The sequence below is a fragment of the Octopus bimaculoides genome, chromosome 2 (genome assembly GCF_001194135.2).
Source record: "Octopus bimaculoides isolate UCB-OBI-ISO-001 chromosome 2, ASM119413v2, whole genome shotgun sequence".
Classification (NCBI taxonomy): Eukaryota; Metazoa; Mollusca; class Cephalopoda; order Octopoda; family Octopodidae; genus Octopus; species Octopus bimaculoides.
In genome coordinates, this window is record NC_068982.1 from 92,459,306 (window position 1) to 92,469,625 (window position 10,320).

At 32.0% G+C, this 10,320-nt stretch overlaps 1 protein-coding gene across 5 annotated transcripts in view; it reads left to right on the forward strand.

The window, feature by feature from the left end:
- The window catches only part of LOC106883998 (protein CLEC16A), a 109,900-nt gene that overhangs the window by 63,458 nt on the left and 36,122 nt on the right, over positions 1 to 10,320 (forward strand). For 3 of the 5 annotated variants that reach the window (XM_052978448.1, XM_052978449.1, XM_052978452.1), the window contains 4 exons: positions 483 to 672; positions 5,455 to 5,523; positions 7,052 to 7,105; positions 8,299 to 8,409. In XM_052978448.1, coding sequence (XP_052834408.1) covers positions 483 to 672; positions 5,455 to 5,523; positions 7,052 to 7,105; positions 8,299 to 8,409 — 424 coding nt within the window. The remainder of the gene's footprint in view (positions 1 to 482; positions 673 to 5,454; positions 5,524 to 7,051; positions 7,106 to 8,298; positions 8,410 to 10,320) is intronic. The other 2 variants (XM_052978450.1, XM_052978451.1) reach the window with 1 other exon arrangement.

Here is a 10,320-nt window from a genome sequence, read left to right on the forward strand (position 1 = left end):
ATATATATATATATATATATACATATATATATAGTTGACTCCTTTTTTTTATACATCCTGCTATGCCCTAGGCCTATAGTATAATCAATAAAAGTAAATATGTAAAAGATTTTTGAGTGCAAAGATATTTGAGAAAATTGCATCATGTAGATCTGACAATTTTCAGATTTTGGAATTATAGATGATGAATAATTACAGGAAAGATGCGATAAGCATTAATTAAAAGAAAATTCTGGATACCATTTAGCTATAATGACCCTTGCATTAATTTTGTTTATTAGATTATAATTATTGTTATTGACTATGAGGAATAGTAGTTACTATTTAGATTTTGCCACAAAGTAAAGTTTGTGTAAAGGGAAACAGTTATTCAAAGTATATTTTTATGAGATTGATAAACAGATACACAGTATTATTTTAGTAATATAGATTATTGTGGTTAATTATATGTAAAACATGGTTTCTAACATGCTATTTTTCAGTCACCAAAGTCGAGATAGACTGGCTGACCTAGTTGCTGAACATTTAGACCACTTGCACTACCTCAATGATATTCTCTCTCTCAACATAGATGAACTCAATGAAGTGCTTGTTGAGCATTTGCTGAATCGATTACTTATTCCTCTTTATGTGTACTCTTTGACAAAGAGGAAAAAGTACTCTAACAGACAGGTAAGATTGTCAAATGTGAGGGACCACATTTTTTGTTCACTTACAAAGAAATAATATTTCAGATTTGAAATAACATTTTTTAAAGCTACCTTTATTTCTTTATTTTAAATAAAGGGCCAGGAAATTTCACATAAGTAATAATTTATTCACTGGTGTTGGTAAAATAGATATTCTACTTGGTAAAATTTTAGACTCTGTTGTAACATAAGGTAATGTAGATTATGCAACTTTATATTCCAAACCATATATGCTTTATTCATAGTTTGTTATTTATTTATGTTTTGGTTACTGTGTAATCAAGCAGGGGAGGGTAGCACCTCTGATCCTTTAAGTTTAGGGGCTCTAAGACTGGTGAAAAGAAGAGAGGAAGTTATCCTCAAACTGGAAAACTATCTTAAATGCTTGTAATAGGCACCCAATGATCTGGTGGTGGTGTTAAATTGGGCAACAGATAAAATTTACCACCCAAGAACTCTGAATACAAATAGCTGGGACAAATACAACAGGGTATCATGTCTAACCTCCTTACAATTCCGCCAACCCATTACCACCTTGAATTAGTACTTTTATTAATTGATCCCAGAAGGACGAAAGCAAAGTTGATGTGTAGGATTTGAATTCACAGCATAAGGAATCAGAACAAATAATTGCTTCAAATTTTGGCACAAGGCCAGTAATTTTAGGGAGAGGAAGTTGGTTGATTACATTGATCTCACTACTTGGTTGGTACTTAATTTTATTGATCCTAAAGGATGAAAGGCAAAGTTGACTTGGTAGAATTTGAATCCAGAATGAAAAGAGCTGGAACAAATTATGCAAGGCAATTTTTGTCCTGTTTGCTAATGACTCTGCCAGTTCATCACCAATGTATATGCATTTTAGCATTTTATATAATTATGTATAATTGTTTTATAAGTTAACAAGCAAAAGGGGGCAGGTTCATTTACAGGTTGTGCCAGGTGCAGTTGATATCCAACCCAAATATTGAGGTCAATGTCTTTAGAAAAATTGCAAGTAAAGAGAGAACCAGAGGACTTGTTCAAATGCTTACAATTAATTAAATTTGTATCAAGATACTCATGATCCAGGAGATGGCATTAAACCTAATGGCATATTTGAGTTGTCATCCATGTGGTCTAGAATAAAGTACAAATGGCTAGACTAATGACTTTAAAAATCACGAGCTCAAACAATACATGTTGTTTGTGAAGCTCATCAGTCTGCTTTTTTTTCTTGTTGCTTGACTGCTTAAATTAATTTCACTTCAAATTAAATAAGTGCTAGGTTCTGAACTCCAGTCCTGTATCCTTGAACCAGTTATTGAAACTTATACACTGCATGTAAATGTGTTTTTTAGCTTTATGTGTTGGGTATTTTCCTTCCTTGAAGTTGTGGGTGATTCTTCTTTCTTTCTTTCAGATTTTAACCCTTTTGCTACCATTTTACTGATAAAGTATGCTATTTGTATTTTTTTAAAAGTTAGTTTTGAAATTATTAAGAATTTGAAGGGATTTAGTTAAATAACTAATGTTCTTTCATTATTACTGTATATGCCAGCATATAAAATGACTGGATGTACAAGATAACCCCCAGGATTTCCATTTAAAAAGTGGGGTTTCAGCTATACTTGCTGTATAAGGTTACTCCAAGTTTTCATGGAAAATGGCTCAAACACCAAAGGTGCAAGGTTCATAGCTATAGGGGTTGGGTGGACTGTAGCTTCTCCAGTGGCCCTAAAGCCTCTGCTTTACTTGTGTTTCAATCGCATTTTAACTATGTTTGAATTAATAAACTTTGTATGCAACACTTTTGCAGTCTTGGTTGTTTAAAATTTATCCAGCACTTTTCAAAAAGTGACCAAATATTATAAATTACCTACTGTAATACACATCAAACGTACCTGACTGGTGTAAACACTACCATAGTAATGTCACTTAGGCATCAGTCATTTTACAGGAACTAACATGTGTTATGTAGTGGTGAAGTTAGTAATTTTAGCATCAAGACCTGTTGGTAATTTCTGTGATATTTTAGTTTCCAATCTCAGTACAAAATCATTTTTTTTACATGAAGTGACACCACCATGAAGCTTTGGCTTTGAAGTCTTTGCTGTGCTCTTTGTTAGGCTTTAGCCCACTTAAGTGCACAAATGGTATTTTATTTCTTGAAACAACGTATCCATTTTGATGCTGCTCACAGACCATGTCTGCTACATGCTCCTCTAGAATCAACTAGTGTGCAGTGCCTTCTCTCATTGTTCATTTTTACTTTTAAGTCTTCCTTTAATCTCCAAACTCTTACCATCTTCTCAGTTAGACATATATTCTCTTGCAGCAGCATAGTTGTTGTGGGACTTGATATATGCTACCACTTTCAACTTAAAACCAGCTTCATATTTCCTTCATTTATCACTTGAAGCCATGAAGGGGTTTTATAGTTGCTGGAATTTAATGTTCACCCAGTGAGAGTACGGCTGCTTATGAAAGAGTGACAAATTGAGCCTTTTCAAGAAACCGTGTTTGTAAATGTTTAAAAGTAACCAGTAACTGTAAGGTTTATTGCGACTGGGCTGACTAGCATAACTAATATGCCATAACACGTAGGTTAGTTACTGTAAACTATACTTATCCTGAAATTCCTCAGTTGGCTGAGCACTGTATGAGAGAAAGCACTCTGCCAGAGTAATGTAAACAAAACGGACCCAGTTGAATGGGCTGATTATTTACATTTTTTGTTCGTCAGCTGTTGCAAATGGCGACTCGTGTCTATCCACTAAGTTTGCTGTGCTGTTATTTTAGTATAATCTTACTATTAATGCAGCTTCCCAAACATACATGTCAGTATCAGTAGAAAATACTGAGTTGTGGAACCATAAGGTCTAGGTGAGTGTTTTATTGTGTTCTCCATCAATATGTGCAAGTATCAGTAGAAAATACTATGCTATAGCACCATAGGGTCTATGCAAGTGCTTTATACTGTTTTCCATTCACATTGGTGTTACTCTATCTAAACCACAGGAAGTTAGGGTTCAGATTTTATACAAGATGTATAAGATGACCCCTAGTTTTGGGGTGATTTTTTTTAAAGTTCAAATTCCATCCTGTATGCCAGTATATACAGTAAATTGGTGTCTAAGGTGACAAACTGGCAGAATTGTTAGTACGCTGGACAAAATGCTTAGCAGCATTTCATCCATCTTTACATTCTGAGTTTAAATTCCACCAAGGTTGACTTTGCCTTTCATCCTTTCAGGGTTGATAAAATAAGTACCAGTTAAGCACTGGGATCAATGTAATCAATTAGCCCCCTTCCTTGAACTGACTGAGCATAACTTAAAAAGATATATATAATTGTAAAAAAAACAGTTTTAATTTAGCTGTGAGGTATTTAAAATGGGTGCTTTTATATCATAGCAATAGAAACAATCTCAAGTGGGTTAGTATCATAAAAGTTAATTTTTGGTCCAAAATGGTTAATTTGAACACAAATTACTTTTTTACTTCAATCATTATCAGACTAGTTATTTATCTAACACTGTAATATTAAATCAGCTGGTTAATTTTAATTATTTCTGTTGTACATATTATATTTTTGCTATTGGATTTTCAGCTTTAATTACTGTATTAAATGTGATAAAATATACTTCCCTTTTTCTTTAAATTTTATCATCATAAAAATATCAATTGAAAAGTTAATTAATATACATATGTTAAATGGAATGACACAGAAAATTAATCAAGGTACATGCATTAAAATATACATATTCTATATATCTGTCCAAAATTTGAATTTTTTTGAGCTAGACTTTTGCACAAAGAAATATTTTGATTATATCTACAAACTATTTATTTCCATCACTAATATTATATAGTTCTTTTATTTTGTTTTCATTTAAATTAGGCATTTTTTTGTATATGTCTCAGTATCATTTCTGCAGGAGACTAAGTAGGACAACCACTGTGCTGATGATGCCTTTTAAGGCAGAAACGTGTTCACAGCTGTCCTTGTCTCCAAACATTCAGGCCATCTTTTCCTCAGTGGCATGTCAGTTTTGGAGGATCTTTGATTCTCTAGATTATCTCCCCTTCAAATTTGGAGGCATTCCAAATATTCACAAGGCAACTGTGTTATCTTCTCTAGAAGTAGAGATAATTTCAATAAATCAAGAATTCCTTCTATGGTATTTACTATACCTTTTTTCATCTTTGTTGTTCAAATACATGCCACTGGCCACTATGAGTTATTTCTCTTAGTTTATTTTCTTATGTAACATAACAATTTAATTAAAGACATCTAATTAAAGATATATGATACAATTGAATATTGAAAACTCATATGGTTAAAAAAAAAGAAGTTTACTTATCTATTCTTGAATATTTTATAAGTTTTTCTACAAACATACTTCCACACTTCCTTGAATCATTAATCTTTGTACAAAGGTCTTAAATTTTCATATTCTAAAGCATTGCTTATTAACCCGATCTTCCTTTTGACTAATACGAATTTTCAAAATGTTTCCAATTATTGTAATTCTCTTGCAATTTTATCCTTTGATTATTTTATATTGATTTGAAAAATAATCTTCATTTACACTGGAATTATTTGTCCATTTTATAGTGTATCAGATTGACTTCGATCAGTAATATCTGAGTTATTTTAGTTGACATATCTCAATTTCACTGAAATGTTTCCTAAAACTTTTGACAGAACCCATGTTTTCTGATTAAGGTGTGAGTGATATTTAGCTAAAGTGTGTCATTTTGTATTTGCCGGCTTTTGCAGAAGTCTGTTGAATCTCCCGTGAAATGTTTGAATCTAAATGTTGCCATGGACAATTCAGAGAAGCCACAGGTCAGCTTTAGTGCACAGACAACCATTTCTTGTCCATTTCTTTTTACCTTTTTCAATCATAGCTTTAGTTTTGGTTGTTGTGTAACATTTTCTCTCTGAGTCTTTGATATAAACTTTTTGTTTATTAATTTCTTTTGCATATCACCATATTCTCAGCACAAGTAGACATAGAAAAAAATTGGAATACCTTAGTGGAAAAAACAAACTAACTCTTTGCAGTTTGTTAACATTTTTCAAAGTGCGGTGGATTGGCAGAATTGTTAGAGTGTCGGACAAAATGCCTTGTTGTATTTACGGCCCTTTACATTCTGATTTCAAATCCTACCGAGATCAATTTTGCCTCTCATCCTTCCAATAAAATATATACCAGTTAAGTTCTGGGCTTGATTTAATCAACTCTACCTTTCTCACAAAATATGTGACCTTGTGCTAATGTTTTTTTTTATATGACATTTACATCTGTATCTTTTAGTTTCTTTTCACAAATGTTTTGATAGTTATTTTAAACTAATATCTGTATTGCTCTGGACGTTTAGATGTAGCAGAAATTATTTATTAAAATATGTGCATTAGATCACTCAGAAATGTATATTATGTTATTGTTTTTCCTAGCTTTTTTTTTTCTTTCTCTCTGTCTTTTTTTTTTTTTATTTTTTTTAAATAATATGAGAATCAGTTGTGTTTTTGTTTTGAAATTTCCAAGAACCTTTAAATATTCTGATCTAAGATCAAAGACCAACATTGGCTAAACTGAGTGTCAAGATTTTAAATGTATTTGTTGCTCGTTATGTTGGTCATGTAGCTAATAAAGCTCAGTAGTACTATCGGTTTCTTTTTGGTTAAAGTTAGATTTCTGGACTGATACGAGTGTTTTTTTTAAACAACTCTGTAATTAAGAGAATAAACTTCTCTGATCACTTTGGTACCTTGTAGATAGGTTCTGATAGGTTCACTATCAATTTTTGGTCATAATAGATGTGCTTTTGTATAAAGAGAAACTTCTTGGCTGCAGGTTTTTGATATCCTGTATCATATTTGTCATTGTCTCTCTCTATATATACACGTGTGTATGCACTTTCTTTCTTTCTTGCACACATAGTGTAGCAAGCATTACAGCTGATGATATTGTTGATGAAAGTTATCTAATAAGAAGATATCTCCCTCTTGTCTTCTATTATGAATGTTTTATGTTTTATGGATGTTTTAAAAATATGGAAAACAAAGAAAAACCAATATAATTTGAAGAATGTTGTGGTTAATTCTCTAAACATGAATCCCAAAATAGTCATACTGAAGACAAACCTTAGTTTTTAAAATATTTATCAAATTACACTGGAAAATAAAATATTGAAATAGATTTTCCCATCTAAACTAATTGTTTAGAGCCTTTTCCTTATTCCAAAGATTTAATTTCCACTCGATCTTGTCTTAGCAATCATAAACAACAAACTGGCTATGCAAGTATGAATAAATTTTTCTAATTCAAAAACTATTTCAATCGAATTTTTCTTTTCTTTTTATTATACAGCCAGAAGAAAGAAAACATGTTAGTTCAGTGGTATCATTGTTTCTTTTGTCACAGGTAAAAGTAATTTACTAATTTTTTTTTTTACTGACAAATCTTTCCAATAACTAGCATTCTTATGTTACAAATAGATGCAGAATTAGTAGAACACTGAACAAAATGTCCTGCAGGTATTTAGTAACATCCTTTAATTTTCTAAATTCCTACCAGAGTCAGTTTCACTTTTCATCCCTTTGGAGTTAATAAGAATTTTGTTGATATAATTCATTATACTTTTTCCCAAATTTGTCACTGTGTCAAGTTAGAAATCATTAGGTGATGGGTTAATGCGATGCCCTATTTAGTTACATCCCGAGAACAATGCAGCCAAAGATGACTAACTGTACTTGTCATCCTTCTGATTTGATAAAATCAGTGCAATTCAAATACTGCAGTTGATTTACTTGACTGTTTCCTTTCCATAAATTTGTGCTTTGTTCTTGTGGTTGAAATAGTTATGGAATTTAAATCTTGTCAGTCAATATTGTCTATTAATTTCTTGATGTAATAAGTACCGATTATGTCCTAAGATCTATTCAGTTGTCAAGACTGGTCGTTAAATATTACAAAAATTAATTTGTGTCCTATAAAATGTTACGATGAGAGAATACCATATATCATCAGCCTCGTTTTATGTCTGATCTCTCTGCTGGCATGGGTTACATGACAGATCGCCACAATCCAAGTCAGCTCCCAATTGGAGTTATTGAAACTCCCATCCACCCACTACTACAACGATTGGAGACTACATCTTGCTTTTATGTTCTGTTTTGACATGGTTTTTATGGTTGGGTGTGCTTCCTAATACCAATCATTTTGCAGAGAGTGTACTGATAGATTCTATCATTGCTTTCAGTTTAGAAAGGTGTCAGGTCTTTGACAGGACAAAGCTTGAGGGTTTTCTTGACTGTATTGTCTCTACTCATTAACAACTACTGAATGATTAAATGCATCCAGAGTTTACTGGATGCAATTTATATGTGACAAAGATATCTTTCAATTGTCTAATACTGTTGGTTTTAAATTCCAGCCTATTTATATTATCTAGGCAAGAGGTGTATATAAACGGTTCTCTATCTTTTACACTTTCTATGAGTAAGCTCTTCTCATCTCTTCCTACCCAACTGTGTTGTAGTTGAATTACAATGTTAAAGTCATAAAATTACTCATTTTAACAATGCTTTCATATTTTTTACTTTACCTATTTCTAGGTGTTTCTTATTATTAGTCATGCTCCTCTTGTTCGTCAACTGGCAGAAATCATATTTCAAGGAAATATTTGTCTCACGAGAGTTGATGCACGAGAGGATTCTCCAAAATTAGTAAGTCCATTTGATTTCTTCTTTTCTTAATTTACTGAGCAGTGACCTTTTGTGCTGATCACACTGGAATTTCATGTAATTGGTTAATATGTAGTCAAGCGTGGCTGTGTAGTAAGAAGACTGTTTCCCAACCACATGGTTCTGGGTTCAGTCACACTCTATGGCATTTTGGGCGAATATTTTTACTGACAAATCAGCCTTGTGAGTGAATTTGGTACATGAAAAACTGAAGGAAGCCCTTTGTGTGTTTGTCCCCCAGTACTACTTGACAATCAGTGATGGTGTGTTTGTCTCTGTAACTTTGTGGTTCGACAAAAGAGATCAATAGAATAAGTACCAAGCTTATCAAAAAGTAAGTATGGGGTGGGGGGTGGGGTCAATTCATTCAACTAAAAATTTTTCATGATGGTGCTCCAGCATTGTCATAGTCTAATGACTGAAACTAGTAAAAGATAAAATTTTGTGAATAATTAATTTGTTTTCAACATTAAATAATTTCTCTTATAGGAAAAGTAAAATTTACAAAACTCCATATTACATTTAAATATGTAAATTTCAAGTTTAACTTGAGCAGTTTAGCAGTCAGCAAAATGACCCCAAAGTATCATGTTGTCCATTAACTGTCCTGCACAGGCATTAATTTTACTCTGTATGTAAGTGATATCTTTCTGCTGTTAAATGGAGGCAGAATTGTTACCACACAGGACAAAATGCTTAGCAGAATTTCTTCTGGCTCTTAATATTCTGAATACAAAAGCTGCTGAGGTCAACTTTGCTTTTCATCCTTTCAGGTCGATAAAAAAGTACTAGTTGAACAGTTGGGTTAGTGTAATCAACTTATCGGTGCCTTCAAAATTGCTTGCTCTGTCATTGTACAAGGATAGATCGGCCTTTTTGCAGCTGAGAAAAAGCTTTTATTATTTGGAAATTTGTTTATATTACTGTTCTAAATGAACAAATTGGTTATAATAATTTGATTTCTGAAAAACAATTATAGAAATTTCCACATTATTGTAACTCAGTATTCAATGAAGTTATGCCTCTAGTCTACACGGTTACCAATGAATTCTTTCTTCTTACTGCCATATTATCATAATAAACAATTTGATTTGGAATGGAATATTCTATCTATATCATTTGATTCGGAATGGAATATTTTATCTATATCATTTTCGTATGATAAAGGTAAATCTTTTTGTTTGCTTTGTAACAATGAAATGTATTTCATCCTGTTCTCGGAAATCCTCTTGTAAGCACATTTATAGGATGGGTTTATTGTTGCAAACATTGGCAAAAACATACCTTTAATGCCTATAAGTGATTTCTACCATTTTATAAAATTCGACCTTTGACTGTCTTCTTACATTTCACTTCCACTAAATATATCTACTTCCAAGCCTTTAAGCTTTATTCCTATTCACCTATCGCTCTGTATCTCTCCACTAATAGTTTTCTGCTAATTTCTTTCTTTCCCCTCCTTCTCTTTCTATTAACTACCTTTGACGTTATATCTATTAACGTTTTTTTTTTAAAAACTTGCTAGCGTTCCCTTCATCATATATGCAGTCATCACATTCTGTTAAAATGTCTTATTGATGTGTTTAGTTTATTTATTTCCCTGATGAGAAGATTGCATTGTTTTACATCATTTTATTCCTTTTGGAATAATACCAGTGTTTTCTTTGAAACATATGTTGGAAGTAAAAAGATTTGAATAACACCTGTGTTTAACTCCATCTATTTATTTATCTATGTTATACATAAACATTTCACCAAAACCTGGAATTTCTACCTTGGTACTTGTGTGAATGTTTGCTACCCTGGTAACTATTTATTTTTTTTTTCTGTGTTATTTGTAAACATTGATAAAATGCACATACATATATATATATATATATATATATATATATG